Below are 16,753 nucleotides of genomic sequence, written 5' to 3' on the forward strand. Positions count from 1 at the left end.
AGTACTGAAAACTGTCAAAAGCATGGAAGCCGGGAACACCCGACACTCACATTTGGGTCTAAGGAGACGTGACCCTAAGTGTAACACACAAGGCTGGATTTGATTGGTGTTGTACAGTGTTTTAGAGAAAACCTGAGAAAATCTGAACCAAATAATTTATTGATATTGGTTTGCTACTTGTAAAAGACAAAATACTAATGTAAGATGATAACAAGAGGGAAATAATACAAAATGAACACGGGAAGAACCTCTACAATAATTCTGTATATTGAAAAGTCTTCTGAAGTTTCTTCCACAGTATATATGTAAGAAAATCAAATTGCAGAATCATCTAACTTTATCCTTATCCACTGGGAGTGCAAATTAGATTTCAAACTGCGTGCCAGTGGCTCAGGCCCATAATCCTAGCTACTCAGAAGCTGAGATCTGAGAATCATCTTTTGAAGCCAGCCCAGGCAGCAAAATCTATGAGAATCCTTAATCTCCAATAACTAGAAAAATGGTAGAAGTGGAGGTGTGGCTTAAGTGGTAGAGACTCAGCCTTGAGATAAAAAGTGATGAATTTGCTACCAGGCCCAAAGTTCAAACACCAGTACTGGCACACATACACAGAACAAACTGGATTCACTCCACTGAGCCACGAGTTTAGAAGTACCACTGATTTTTATTCTGAACTCACAGAGGCATTTTGAACGTGTAGAGTATTTGATGACCACCAGTGTCTACATATATGCCAAAAAAAAAAACCCTACATAAAACAAAAACACTATGCTTGACCAAACATACATTTATTTATTTGAAACCAGTTTGAACACTTGACAAAAATGCATCATTGTTACCAAGGACCTTCAGGCAATAACAGGGATAAACAGTAATAGAGAACAACAACGTTTTCATTCTCCTGTCTCTGGCATTTGGAAGTCCATTTGAGTTCCAGAGATAATACGGAACTAATGAGGTCGTGTCAAGCTGCCAATGTCCAGACTGAGGCTCTTACTGATACAATCTTTCTCAATGAAAGCAACAAGGAGAAGAGCAGGCTATGTTTTAAACAAGTTCATGTGATGTTATTTACATAATGATACACTATCTGAAAGAAGGAAAAAGGGTATTTGTTTAAAAAATAGAAATGCAGAGAAGGGGTCTGAAATCTGTGACAGCCTTAGGATCACCTGGAGAACTTTGTTAGAAACAACTGGAGGCGTTGAGCAAGGTCAAAGAATTTCTGTATTTCTAACAGATTCCTAGGGCAATGGTAACAATGTGGCAAATAGAAAAACCTCAAAATATATTTATAATAGTTACCATGTTACATCCAGTACCACATAAAAAGCTTTGTGGTCAACCAGACTCACCAATCTTGATCTGCTCATTATACAGGAAGAACCAAATACAATACATACATCAAACACACTAGCATGCACACCTACTGAATTACTAACCAAATGTTATTATGCTGCGCTAAAATCAGGGTTGGAGTAAAGCTTAAGTTGTTGCCAGACTCAGTAGCTTTCTGGCACCTAGAGCATACTAATCTTCTAAAAGGGTCCTAACAAGAAGTCTTTTCTTTCATTTGGTCCATTAAAAAGTTCACTTATTCCGACTTATAATGTGTTTGGCAAAAATGTTCAGTTAGTGATATTGTTTACTGCACAGGGGTTTAAATTCAGGACTTTGTACGCCTTAGGCAAGCACTGTATTTAGGACCTTTCCCTACCCACCCACACCCCAAGACCTTGGACCTGTGGGTTTTTAGGTAGGGTATTGTCTTTTTGTCTGGGGACTATAATCCAATTTACGGCCTCCTGCAGAGTGGAGACCACAGACATTCACCACTGTGTGCAGATTAGTTGAGATGAAGTTTCTATTAACACTTTTGTCCAGGCTTGCTTGTAACCATGATCCTTACCATCTCTACCTTCTAAGCACCTAGGATTAAAGGCTTGTGCCACCACACCCAGTAGTGTATGAGCATATTCTTACCAAGAATTTGTTGGTATTTCAGTATGGATTTTTTTACACCTTTGTGTATACTTTTGCATTACAAAACAAACTAAAACCTGTTTTCAATAATTTGCTTCTATAAATCTTAAGTGTCCACTGCTGACATCATGGACTTAGGTCCACCACAGAACACAGTTCACATTTTAAAGGAACGTAAATATTTTCTTTGGATACAAGACAGTAACCTAATAGAAAGATTGTGACTTAATAGATCCTACAGTATGTCTAAACAAAGATGCCAACAGATTATTTAGTAATTAAGACTATAAATAACTGAGCGTATGTTCAGATGAAGATATACATTGCTGTCAAATAATTTTCATATGTATGAAAAATTCAATCCATCTTTTGAATGTGTGTGTGTGTGTGTGTTTGTGCGCACATACACCTGTCAGGAGCTTGAACTCAGGGCTTGTCCTTGGCTTTTCCCCTGGTTTGGGTTCTATCACTTGAGCCACAGCACCACTTCCAGAAATCGAACCCAGGACTTTATGCTTGCTAGGCAAGCATTCTACTACTAGGCCAAACTCCCAGCTCCCTATCTTTCTTAACTGGCTCATACTAATTTATTTTCATGTTGTTCAACTTCTTTGTTTAAAAGTTTGACAGATGAAGACACAGCTCAGTGGTAGAGCACATGCCTAGCATGCTTAAGGCCCAAAGTTGCATCTCTAGTAACATAGAGATACAACTTTATTACTATGTCATAGGTGTTTTTTTGGTAACAGTAATATGTATTTGATTCAGGATTAAGAGAAAAGTGTTATTTTCGAGTTTCCCTTTATCTCTGCAGACATAAAAATGAATGGATTTTAAAGGATCTAGCAACCTAATCTCTTTACATTACACACCCATACACCACACTCCCTAAGAGTTGACCACAAGTAAATATATGTATATTCCCACACTCCCTAAGAGTTGACCACAAGTAAATATATGTATATTCCATAAGATTGATCACAAATAAATTTAAAGATGCAATCTCTTGCTAAGATGAAGAGTAACTAGAAGGATGAGATTAAGAAATTATATGGGTAATTTACAGCTGTTCCCATACAAGTGCACATGCATGCATGCATGCACAAATACAGAGTGAATTTAGAAAGAAAATCCTCAGGGATCTGATGAAGTATGAGATAAAGTGTTCCAGTTTCAATGAAGACTATGAGAATTTGCAAAGATTTTCAGTAAATTTGCTGGAAGAGTATGTATTACATATGGAAGGCATTAACCAAGTGTACTGACAAGAATGTTGTTTATTAGACATATAGGGTCTTACTGAAAGTCAGAATTTTAGAAGACTAATTTGCTTGGGCAGGTGTATGAAAAATAACATGCCATGTAAACATTAAATGAACCATTTACTAAAAACAAATACTAAATTTTCACATTCTCAAACATTCTTATGTCTCAAAACTATGACGGATCTCTGGTTCTTTCCACTCAGATTGAGTTCAGATTTAGTTTATAACAACTGCAATCACCAATCAAGGAATTGTTTAGTAGTTTTAGAACACGAATATAATTAAGATTTGCAACCAGGATGAATATAAAGCACACTTCTTCATTCATCAAGAAGTCCCATCATTAATATATTCAGATCTTAACAAGTTTGTCTTTTAAATACAATTTCTTCTGAAATAATATACCAAATAGATTATTATTGTATATTGCTTCATTTCTTAAAAATAGTGTAGGGACGAAAAAAATAACCAGTGTTGAAAAATAAATGAAAATGTAATTTTTATTGAGTATTTTTTACATGAAAAGCATATTATAATTAAAGCTATATTATGTTGAATATTCCACAATAAAAACCTAAGCAATGGGAATGATCAGAACTGCATGTACAATACTGTATTCAACCATCCCAGTGTTTTTTCATGTTTAGGTTACCTGAATTAGTGATTTTTCAACAAAACAGCAAGCTGCAGCTTTCATATGATCTTTGCTGGTACCAATGGCTACTTGCTTCTTAAAGAAAAACAAACAATAAAAACCTTGTATAGTATAGCCAAGTCCTTTTAAGATACAAGTAGACAAAAAAGTAATATGCATCTTAGTAGATACCCAGAAAGGAAAACAAAATACAAGCACTTAAAACTCAGAATTATTGTCACTAAACTTTTAATATTATTGGAGTGAATGCGAGTTTGTGAACTGATGGGCAGAGGTTTAAATATGTTTTAAGAAGACCCTAGTAAATTAATAATATATATGAAAATACTAACTTGAAATCAGACTTGGAATAGTGTACGTGACATGCAATTCTTTTTACTTCATTCCTTAGTGTTTCTTTCTAAATGCATTATTACCAAAAATAATATGGCAGGGCACTTTCAAATATATATGTTCTCTCGTGGACTGCCCAGTATTTGACAATATCTACTAACTAGATCTAAAAGACAATGGCTGGATAATTAGTATGAAAAGTGCCTTTGAATGAACTGTTCAGATTAGACAAACATGCTAGCTAAAACTTGCTCTATACAATTAACACACACTATGCAGAATGTACTCTGCTAAGCAAGAGTTGGTTTGTATCCATTTATTTAAAACTTCGATATTACAAGTAACACTATACCACATGACTAGAAAAATACTTGCTGAGATAGGTATGAAAAATTCAATATAACCCCTATATATACACTTTCACAATGATTTGGGGAGAGGGATGAGAACAGGATTTTAATGGGCTAGGAAATTCAGATAAGCAAAACACAAAACAATGTGGGCTAAAGGTTTTCTTACATAATGGTTCAAGTCTTTAATCTCAGAATCAAACATCCAACTTCTATAGATCAAAGAGAAGCCAAACAGCATGGGGGGAGGTGTCTTTGTTGATGTGGTTGATGGGCAAACTTGATTGTCTGTACAGGATTATGCGTTTGAGTTTAATGAATAACAGAAGCTCTCAGATTAAGTATTGTGAATTAAAATTTTCATCAATAGGATGTCCTTTACTTGGGAGAGCATATTCCCAATGCAAACCTAGCTATTTACAACAGTAAATTTATTGTTATATATTAGGATTCAGATATATGAGAGGGGTTAATAATTTTAAGTTAAAAAGTTCTGATTCTTGGCTGCTAATTCTTTCTCATTTAACATATTCCCTCTAAGAAAAGGCTGATGTGTTTTGGCTCATATATTACAAAAATATATACCTAAATCTTGGAACAAATTAGCAAAATGATGAGTGATTAGTAATAAGTGCCAGCACTACATGAAACTGACTAGTTACTAACTCATAAATCACAAAACTGAAAAAGAAAAAGAAAAATCCAAAGATTATCTATGTGAAGGTTAACACATCAGATTAATTGTACAATCCAAGATCTTCACTGTTTTGTCTTATGGTGCTGAGCGAGAGTCTTGGTAGTACCCTAACTCACACTGTTTCCAATGAAGTATGCAGACCCAAAACTTTACCACCTGATCTCTAGCTATAAAAATCCACATTGCTCCAGAAAAGATAAACCACATATAACTGAGGTAGGTTTTCCACCTTACCACAACTAAAAAATTTTAATTATGGAAATAAAGACTATTATACAGTGCTTCATTAAAACTTAATTTTCTATATTTTAATATACTTGGACAAGTGTGACAGTGCTTAATCTACTATTATTTACAAGTACATACCCCAACTCTTTCCCTCTTCCCTCTTATGGTATTACAATGAAATAGTGGTACTATAATAAAAGGATAAAGAACTCTACAAAAATGAAATAAAGACTATAATAACTTTAAGGTAGTTCTCTTATCAGCATTGGAGAAGCTAAGTTATGTTCCTTTTAAACAAATTTAATTTTGAAAATGTCATAAATACATTAGAACTTTGGATGTGCTTTATTTTGCCACAAATTATAAGAAATTATGAGAAATAATATTAATAGGACAAAGATTTCACAAATATGTGTTTTATTAACAATAACTATGTCTTCTACGGCAGTACACATGTACTTACATTACCTGCTTAAAACCTTCCCTTAAAATTTATAACTTACTGGTGAGAAATCTTTGCTGCCCATGAATATTACTATGGTACTGGGCTTTGAATTCAAGGCTTCTCACTCTTGCTTAGCTTTTTCCCTGAAGGCTAAGGTTCTCCCACTTGTGCCACGCCTACTTCCAGCTTTTTGCTGGTTAACTGGAGATAAGGGTCTCATGGACTTTCATGCGGGGAGGGCTTCAAAACTGGATCCTCCAATCTCAGTCTCCCCAGTAAATAGGATTACAGGTATGAGCCACTATTACCTGGCTCTTTATACATTTAAAGAGGAGAAATTGTAATAGTCCTACATTTCGCTCACAATTAGTGTAAAAATCCTACAAGAAATAAACACAGTGGGGAAGTACTACATGTGAAATGCTTTGCCTAAAGTGTGAGGTTCCTGTATCTGCACTGGGGGTCATTACAGCAAAAAAGCAAAAACTATTCCCAAAAATAACTAAAGGGAAAAGAATTTTAAACATCTCAGGCTTTAGAAGCATTCATAACTAGTATACTTTTTAAAAGTGAAATAAAATGTGCTTTTATCTACAGAGAAACTCAACAAAACTGAAAGTAATTCTTTCACTAACATGTTTAATTAAGGTAGGATATTGCCAGCATTTTCACATCTACAGAGTTGATACACATCTGAGCAATGAAGACATTTCTGCCACACACCTAAAAATGACTGAAGAGATGAGTACCCCACAGCTCAGGAAGTGACTGAGCCTGGCACATACCCCAGCAATGGGGGCAGCTGATCATGGTTATGCTGCGCAAGTCTCCAAGAAGGAAGCCGTTCTTCAGGAATTCTTGTAGCTGTATCAAATTTTATGAGCTAACACTGAATGAACTTCATGTGAGCAGCAAACATATATATGGACGTACAAAACCTACCCTGGGGTGAGAGGGTGGGACCCTAGGTTAATTATTACATTAAAGGAGGAAAATACTGGTAGCTAACTGGTCAATTCCAGGACCTTAAATGGAAGATTCACAACAGCAACTGATTTCAAAACTATATACATTACAGTAAGAATCAGATGAGGTTTTAAAAGTCTAGAGTCCAGGTCTCAACGTGAATCCACTTAAGAGCTATTAGCCAGCTGGGTGCTGGTGGCTCACGCCTGTAATCCTAGCACAGGAGGCTGAGATCTGAGGACCCTGGTACAAAGCCAGCCTGGGCATGAAAGCTCGTGAGACTCTTATCTCCAATTAACCACCAGAAAACTGGAAGTGGTGCTGTGGCTCAAGGAGCAGAGCACTAGTCTTGAGCTGAAATGATCAGGGACAGCATCCAGGTCCAGAGTTCGAGCCCCATGACCAACATAAAAAAAAAAAAAAAGCTATAGCCAGGGACTCTTTAAAGTTGCTCAAGTGATTCTGATGGCTGGCTAATCTTCTGATTGCAGAGATGTTTAGAATTTAAAAGCTGAATTTACCTATTAGAATTTTTTATTCTATTTTCCCCCATTGTCTCTCATTCCCTAATTTTCTCAGTAAGTCTGGTAAGTGAAGGAAAAAGAGAAAATTGGTCACCCTAAATGGGTTCACTGACTAGACAAAAGACTAGCAGTACTGCTGATTGATATTCAACTGTGAAAAGACATTTCTTCATGTTAATACATATTAAGGGAGGGGGGTTCTTACTCAAAATGAAAGTATGATATGACACAATTCTAGGTACTAAGGTTATTTAATAGAAGGTAATTCCTCCAAAATAACTATTTTTAAGTTTTCAGTATTAGGAAGAAAAGTCCCTAAAATCTGGGATAGAGGAATATTCTCTCACAAAACTGGTATCACAGTGTTTTCCAGCTTAGAAATTAGGCAAAATATCTGGATACTGTTTCTGCTTATATACTGTTCTGTTAATATATGTACAAATGCCTTTTGTGTGGACAAATACTTTGGTTCTGATCTAGCACATGCTAGTAAGCATGAGTTTCCTTCTCAAACACTGGAAATTGTACACAATTTTGAAGCCTAAGAATGAGTAACTTTCTAAGTCCCCTATATTTAGTAATAAACCTTGAAACTCTAAAGTAGTACCTACATAAGAAATTACATATTGAAAATTACAACCATTTCTTAGGAATTAATGTAAAAATTTTCAATATTCAAACACAAAACAGTAAATTGTCACTTACTATAGCATAATTCAAGTATTTCGCTTAAAGTTTGTATTTAACTAACTAGAACATAGTGACTTTTTACACATTGTTTTTCTCTAAAAGACTGTTATACAAAGTAGTGTTTCTGTTACTACTGTAAATCACTTAGAACAAGAGAGAAGAACAAATGACAGTAGACAAATAGCTTTATGAGTGAATCTTCAACATGTAAAAGGCTGCACATATCGGTAATAAGACATTGATAGGTAATTTTCCCAAAGAATGTTAATTCATGTAAACAAAGACTATGTATATTCCTTTACAGAGAAAATACACTAACATAGATAAAATATATTCAAACAACTGACTTAAAACATATATTATTCAAATACCACACAAAACCAAGAAACATTACCTATCATTGTAATAACTGAAAGATGTTGCTTATTCATGAAATAAAAGGTTGATTTTTTTAAACTAATAATGAAAAGTTTTGAAAATAAACACCCATTCATTTTCTAAAAATAAATATACATAGTTATTTTAAGGTACTGTAACACAGGAGTGTTACATTAGCATTAACCGTAACATTCAATCAGTAGTTTTAAAGTATTTTTTTCCACAAAGAGCCTTGAATCTTCTACCTCGTCAGCTGCCCAACAACTTTCAAAAGTGTTTTATTTTCCTGCTTTAGCTGTTCATTTTCATCTTCTATGTCATCTAGGTCCTTTTAAAGAAAAAGAAAAGAAAAACAACACTTTTAAAAGATGGACTTTTGAGCCACAGCATCATGTCCAGCTTTCCTATGTATGTGGTATCGAGGAATCGAACCCGGGTCTTCGTGCATGCTAGGCAAACACTCTACCAGTAGGCCAAACTCCCTGCCCCCAAAGATATGTACATTTTTAAACACTTTTTAAAGTACACATTTAGTGATTACTCATTTAATCAACTAATTTTAAAATGAGAAGTTCTGAAAGTAACTTTTAATGGCATATGTCCCACCTAAAGCAAGCATCTTTTAGTTGACTTTTCATTGTTATCATAAAGATTTTTTGCCAAATTTCTGTTTTTCTAGTAAAATCAATCCACAAATTGGGATTGTATAATTATTAATCTTCCATAAAATTATTATGAAATTCTGAATTTTCCATCATTAAGCAACTTGCCAGATTTCCCTTCCCCCAAGTTTATGTTAACCAGAACAAAAAAGGTCAGAGGTATGCTCCAGTGGTAAGAGAGCCTTCCTGGAAAGTGAGAAGCACTGAGAAACCTCCATTTTGGGAGGGGGAGAATGGTGAACTTCTTTAACAAAATTCTAGCACAAATGCAGAAATGCTTTGTAATGGAACCAAGAGGAAAGACAACATACTAAATGCAAACACTGGCTCATCATATGTGACTGACGATGGCCTAGAGTAAATTATAAACTAGAAGCTTCACTGTCTTCACTTATAACTTGTAATTATAACCTTTGAGCTTTACTAGAACAAGTTTAGATGTTTAATTTTATTTATTTTTTTGATTTTACTGAGGCAGGGTCTTAAACATGCAAGTACTTTACCACCATCTAATTCTTCTGTGGTTAAGAGATAAGACTGGTTTGTGGGTCTGTGTTTTTCTACCCTGAAGCAAACTTACTTCTGTTCTCCATCTTACATAAAATCCTGTAACAAAGCAAAATTTGGAGATGTGTCTCTTATCACCATTGTCTATGTATGGCTTAGTGCTTTGAACAGGAACTCTAGGTCTAAAAACACACAAGAGCTACAAAAAGGAATAATGTAGAGGTTAGGACCTAACTCTAATATTAGAAATACATATAGTACAAGGAAAATGTGTTGAAAATACACCCAAAGACAGCTGGAATCTCTCTCAGTGATAAAGCACCAATTTTTTATTAATGTAATTCTTTCCCAATCTCCTTTTTATACTGGTAGTGAAGAAGCTGTCTCAATCTCCAGACTTTTTGTTGGTGGTGGTAGTGGTCATGGGGCTTGAACACAGAGCCTGGGTGCTGTCCCTGAGCTTTTTTGCTCAAGGCTAGTACTCTACCACTTCGAGCCATAGTGCCATTTCTGGTTTTACTGGTGGTTAACTGGACTTGGTTGCCCAGGCTGACTTGGAACTATGATCCTCAGATCTCAGCCTCCTGAGTAGCTAGGTTTCACAGATGTGAACCATAGGCACCCAGCTAAATCTCCAGACTTTTAAGTAAATAGAACAAATTCACTAATTAATCAACCCCTCCAGGAACAACCATTGAGTTAAACTAGTCACTGTCCAAAGGAAATACAGTTATGAATATAGTTCTCATCAATAAAAGAACTGAAAAATAAAATTAAGTAATTTCTTCATACTTATGCACTTTCATCCCACTGCAAAAAGGAAATCTTATAATTAAAATACATAAAATACTCACTCTGTTTAATAAATCAATTTCTTCTTTGAGTTTTCCAATCATTTCTTCTTTATCCTGCATCAGTCTCACAAGTCTTAGGTTTTCTTGCCTTTCTCTTAGTACTTCCTGGTAGTTACAAGTACAAAGCATTAATAGGGAAGTAACTTGCCCATCTACCCATCCATTCAGCCTGTCATTGTGCTGGTACTGGTGCTTGTATTTGAGACCTTGTGTTCTGACTCAGCTTTTCTGCTCATTTCTGCTCACATCTTGCTTGTTTTTTTCTTTTTTTGTCGGTTGTGGGACTCAAAATCTGGACCTGGGCATTGTCACTGAGCTCTTCAGCTCAAGGCTACCACCCTACCCCTTGAGCCAGAGTGCCACTTCCAGTTTTCTGGTGCTTAAGTGAAGATAAGAGTCTCATGGACTTTAGTGCTTGGGCTGGGTTTGAACTGCCCATCCTCAGATCTCAGCCTCCTGAGTAGCTAGGATTTACAGGTATGAGCCACTACCCAGCACATCTGGCTTTCTTGAGTCACATCCTTAAGTCCTCAGAATATCTGAGTAGCCTCCTGAGTACCTAGGGCTATAAGCATGAGCCTCCTCCTTGAACTAAGGGCCTGGAAGCTGTCCTTGAGACTTTGTTCATGGCTAGTGTTCTACCACTTAAAAACACAGCTCCCCTTTCAGAGTTCCGTAATTTATGATTTATTGGAGGTTAAGAGTCTCACCAAACTTTCTTGCTCAGGATAGCTTTGAACTGTGCTGTCATCGGATCTCAGCCACCTGAAAAGCTAAGATTATACCACCAGCATTTGGCTTGCACGGGGTTGTTTCTATGTTTTGCTTTTTTAGAACAATTCATTTTACAAAATAGTAATTACCCTGCAGGGCCTGAGGCGGACAGCCACCAGAGTTGCAAGAGGGAGGCAGAACAGGAAAGGTCTGGCTAGCTAGAACTTCACTTCTTTTCTACTGGCTCTCAGATTCAAATCCATCAATTAATGACAACTACTGGTAATTAAATTCCAATTTCTCTATTCCGAAACACATTCCAAGGAAATCCCCTGAACATGACAAAATGTTGTCTGTGCTCTGAAGGTCTAAATTTAAATGCACAGAGTAGAAACAAGTACTAAAGCACAGATATGAACTAAAATTAATTATAATATAAAAAGAAAACAATTTCAAAAATTACATCTCTACTTATTAAAATAGCAGTTTAGTAAAATACTTCTTTCACCAAATAATTTACTATCTATGATATTATAGCTAATAAATGAACATTAATATTTTTCTATACAAGTTTTATACATAATACATAGCAGTTCATTTTGCCAGCTCTGACGTCTAAACTTTTCAAAAAAATTCAACATATTAACAGATGACAGAATGAGACTCCCTTAATATACATTAAGGAATAAAGATCTGCTCTATTCCTCAAGTTATAACTTTGTAAGAACTGGGCAGAAAACATTAAACAATGCTACCTAATTGCTATGTACGTTGAATTAAATATGTAAACAAGGGATGGCTATAAGAAGTAGCTGAGGATTATAGCCGGGCTGCCAGTGGTTCATGCCTATAATTCTAGCTACTTGAGACTGAGAGGACTGCAGCTTGAGACTGGACCAAGCAGAAAAATCTACAAGACTCCATTTCTATGGAGGGAAGCTGGACATGGAGGTACACACCTCTGATCCCAACAATGACAAGACTGATGCTCAAGCACATGCCCGAGAAGGAACCAAGCCCTTGAAAAAAAAAAGAAAGAAGAGGGGGGAGGAAGGAAGGAAGGAAGGAAGGAAGGAAGGAAGGAAGGAAGGAAGGAAGGAAGGAAGGAAGGAAGGGAGGGAGGAAGGAAGGGAGGGAAGGAAGGAAAAAAGCCAGCCCACCAGAAAACAGAACTAGGCTCAAGTGGTAGAGTTCCTGCCTAGCAAACATGAGGCCTTGAGGTCAATTCCCAGTATTGCCAAAACACCAACAACAGATGGAAATACCAGTTAACCCTAATACCGCCCATTAGCACTAGACTTCCCCTACCAATTTCAATTTATTTTCTCTCTTACAGATGTTATTAAATTGAAAAAATCCTTATGATACATTCATCTTACAAACCTTGAATAATTCATAGTTCATACCTTTTCAAGATCTTCAATTTTCTTTTCCAGTGTACTACTTGACACCGAATTGCCTGCAACATTTGCATCTCTGTTATATCTACTTCTATCTGTTCTGGTATATCTACTTGAGACATCCTCTTCTGAGGGAGAAGTTATACTATGGAAAGAAAAAGACACATTTTATAAACCCCCTAATAGTCTACAAGAAAATGTCAGGAATATTTTCTACTTTATCTTAAACAACATTTCCTAAGGATATACTGGTATAATGGACAACTTATTTGTTATTTACAAACTAATCATCGTTTTAATTCAAGGAAAAGAATATAAAAGAAATATTGACTCTTCTAACCAGAATCTACTAAGTAACTGTGAGTTACCAAACATTGTCCTAGGTACTGCATATGTTAATAGCAAGCACAGGCCTGAACTTTACTGCCAGGTGTGGATGGCTCATGCCTGTAATCCTAACTACTCACAAGGCTGAAATCTGAGGTCATGTGTTTAAAACCAGCCTGGGCAAGAAAGACTCATCTTCAATTAAGTACCCAAAATGCCAGAAGTGGAGCTGTGGCTCAAATGGCAGAGAGCTTTAAACAAACAAACAAACAAACAAACACTTCAAGGGGCTAGGAATATAGATTAGGAGTAGAGTGCTTGCCTAGCATGAATAGAACCCTTGTTTCCTCAGTACCACATATACAGAAAAAGCCAGAAGTAGCGCTCTGGCTCAAATGGTAGAGTACTAATTAGCCTTGATGAGCAAAAAAAATCTCAGGGACAGTGCCTAGGCCCTGAATCCAAGCCCTCAGACCTGCACCAATAAATAAATAGCTTTCAGTTTACTATAATAGAGCAATATGACGCCATCACAGTAAGACAAAGCAGTCTGTAAGAACTCTAATTTATATACCCTGAATTAATAACATATATCAATCAATATTAACAATAAGTTTTCATCTTGCTTGCTATATTATTGCTACAAAAATATTATCTCAGAATTGTGTGGCTTAAGACAACACATATTTATTACCTTGAAGTTTCTTCTGGCCAAAAATTCAGAGGCAGCCTAGCTGGGTGATTCTGATTTAGGGTCTATTAGGAGCTTATAGTCTACGTGTTGGTCAGGTCAGTGCTTTAGCCATGTAAAGGGTTCCTTTCAGGGCTAAATCAAATGCAAAATCTGCATTCAAATTCACTTGTGACTGACAGCACAAGTGCTCAGTTCCTCCGTGGCTGCTGATGAGAAGCTTCAAAGATCCCTACAGGGTCCTTCCACTTGGGTAATTTTCCATATGGCAACTGACTTTTGCAGAGTCAAAGTGACAGAATAACTAGGGGAGAAGCTGTATTTATAACCCGATCTCACTAGAGACCAGTTATTCCATATGCCTTATTTTACTAGCCATGCACAGCAAGCCCCATACAATGAGAGAGGACCCCCCCCCCACCCCGGCCCCCGGCAATAGGAACACCAGGAAGTAAAGCTCTTGGGGACATCTTGAAGCCTGGCTACATTTGCTAATTTATTTAATCTAGAGTGTACTGATGATAGTACTCACATAGGCTTTATGTAAATCTATACCACTTGCTTTAATAGCAGAACTATGAAACACCAGAACTAATAGAAACAAGATGAGAAATTTTAAAGGAATTTTATCATATTTTTTAAAGCTTTTATCCAATGTGCAGGAAAATGTGCTTTTCAAAGTTTGTCTGCACTCTTTCATATATAGCCAACTGCTATCTGTTGTGTCTAACACAATCATTTCAAAATCTAAAACTTTTAGAGAAAAAAACTCCTGATTTTAACATTTTCCCTTCTATAAAATTAAAATTATCAAGTAAGTTTATGTCATTTCTGACTATATCTCTTTTTCAAAAATGTAATGCCAAAGTCATAAGCTGACTATTGCTACTATATCTGGAACCCAGACTAACTACCTGTAGAAACTTTTACCCAGATTTTTAGCATATTATGGGCTTTTGAGCTTATCAGCCAATGAAAAATATCAGATATGCCCTCCCTTCATAGAAGGCTAAATCATTTTAAAAAAGAAAAAGAGCTATAAGCCAAATAAGTCTAACTCACTTATTTAAAGAGCTGGCAACCAAAGTAGTTTCTTATCTTGTAAAAACACTAAACACTGAGAGTTCAAACCAAAGTTCAAATATTCTCCACTAAAATTTTCCCTTTGAGAATCAATGTATAATTCAGCATAGTACAGTGGATTAGCCTCACTGATAAGTTCAAGACTTTAACTTCCATTTAATGTTTTTGTTTGAGTAGTGCACAGTAGTAGAGAACTACTGCTAATTCAGCTGACAGAGTACAGGTACTGTGTTATTCATCTGACACAGCATTTTCTCATTTCTCTGTGAGAAAAGTAGGACATTGGTTGTATTTCCAGCACATTAACAGCATACATTTGTCTCTATCTGTTCATAGAGTATATGTCTTATGGAACTGTAACCTTTGTACTTAATAAAATGTAAAAAGGGAAAAGTTTTCTTTTTATCATTTTCATGTTAATAAAATCAATGTATTCTTCAATTCTGACAAAATTCCTTTTTTGTTGAAGAGTTAAGACTTCCTTATCACTATCCTGTTCTTAATACATAAACCTACAGTATTGCTGGAAAATGAGATCCAAATTACCTTCTTTGCTACAGACTTATCCAGTGTTTTCAAGCAAACTCTTGTTATTTATTGTATGTAACTTCTCAATATTGACAAGAGACTATAAGAAACTCATAAATTACTAACTCATAAATCTTAAATATCTTCTTCTAATCAACTAAAGTAATATTTTTTCTTCAAATAGTAAATTTGGGTTTGAGTTCATTTATATTGTACATATAAATGCCACTTCAATTCTAATAGTTTTATTGTTTCACTAGCTAGTCTGTCTTTGCAAATAAACTGCTACAGTATTAGCTCTTCTCCACAGATGATAGTCATATAATATTATATGACTATCATACTCCTCATCAAAACAAGTACCAATTCCAGTGCCTTTAAAATGACCTCACTGTCACATTTAATAGACGGCTTAATTTCACAGTCAGAAAAAGTATCTTTTTGTGTCAAAAAGACTCTTGGTTTGTTTTGTCGTTAGTAAACTAAGATTTAAAACATTATTTATTGTATTTATTTATTTATTTTGGTCAGTTGAGGGGCTTGAACTCTGGCCCGGGGCACAATCACTGAGCTCTTCAGTTCAAGACTACCAGCCTACCCCTTGAGCCACCTCGCCACTTCTGGTTTTCTAGTAGTCAATTGGAGATAAGAGTCTCGGGGACTTTAGTGCCTGGGCTGGCTTTGAACCATGATCCTCAGATCTCAGCCTCCTGATTAGCTGGGATCATAGACATGGGCCATCGTGCCTGGCTTTTATTTTATTTTGCCATCCTGGGGATTGAACTCAGGGCCTGGACACTGTCCCTGAGCTCCTTTTTCTCAAAGCTAGCACTCTACCACTTGAGCCACAGTGCATTTCTGGCTTTTTCTGTTTATATGTAACTGAGGCATTGAACTCAGGGCTTCATGCATGCTAGGCATGTACTCTACTACTAAGCCATATTCCTATCCCTAATATAAATTTATTTCCAAGATTCAGATAATACTTATAAATCAAAAACTTAAAAAGAATGAAAACAACTGTTTTTACTTTTTGCTTTATTTTTATTAATTTAGTTATGGTTAGTTTTAATTCATTTCATGTATAGTAAAAATTATTCTAAGTAAAATTATAACAATAATTTAAACATAATGAATGATTACATTTCCTTTAACTTTTATAAATTTTGAGTTCACATGGCTACTGTAAAATATCCTATGCAGTAACACAGTCCTGGACATGACTAGCCAGCATGCAGCTCACTAACACGTGAACCAGCCCAGACTCTTCCCAAAGAAAACCATGGACTTGCAGGGGAGGATGACAATCTGAAATTCCATCAGGTTTCTTCATGCTTCCTATAGTTTTCTACTGAGCTTGTCATGGATTGTGACAATAGTTCAAGGACCACATTATGAGTGGCACTATGCTAGAAAATGTTTACACTAAGATTAAAGAAGCAGCTAGAATGTGCAAATAACTGAAACTAAGAG

At 35.8% G+C, this 16,753-nt stretch overlaps 1 protein-coding gene across 3 annotated transcripts in view; it reads right to left on the minus strand.

Annotated features, from left to right (window-relative positions):
* Positions 1 to 3,730: 3,730 nt before the first annotated feature.
* Positions 3,731 to 16,753, minus strand: part of Pawr (pro-apoptotic WT1 regulator) — a 66,560-nt gene continuing 53,537 nt past the window's right edge. The window contains exons 4-7 of one of the 3 annotated variants that reach the window (XM_090328300.1): positions 12,658 to 12,796; positions 10,538 to 10,642; positions 8,760 to 8,842; positions 3,731 to 3,975 (exon numbers count right to left, since the gene is read on the minus strand). In XM_090328300.1, coding sequence (XP_090184426.1) covers positions 3,969 to 3,975; positions 8,760 to 8,842; positions 10,538 to 10,642; positions 12,658 to 12,796 — 334 coding nt within the window. In that variant the 3' untranslated portion in view covers positions 3,731 to 3,968. Of the gene's footprint in view, positions 3,979 to 5,518; positions 8,843 to 10,537; positions 10,643 to 12,657; positions 12,797 to 16,753 lie in introns of those variants that run through there. The other 2 variants (XM_090328299.1, XM_090328301.1) reach the window with 2 other exon arrangements.

This window comes from Megascapheus bottae, chromosome 2 (assembly GCF_031878675.1).
Source record: "Megascapheus bottae isolate mThoBot1 chromosome 2, mThoBot2.hap1, whole genome shotgun sequence".
NCBI classification, from domain to species: Eukaryota; Metazoa; Chordata; class Mammalia; order Rodentia; family Geomyidae; genus Megascapheus; species Megascapheus bottae.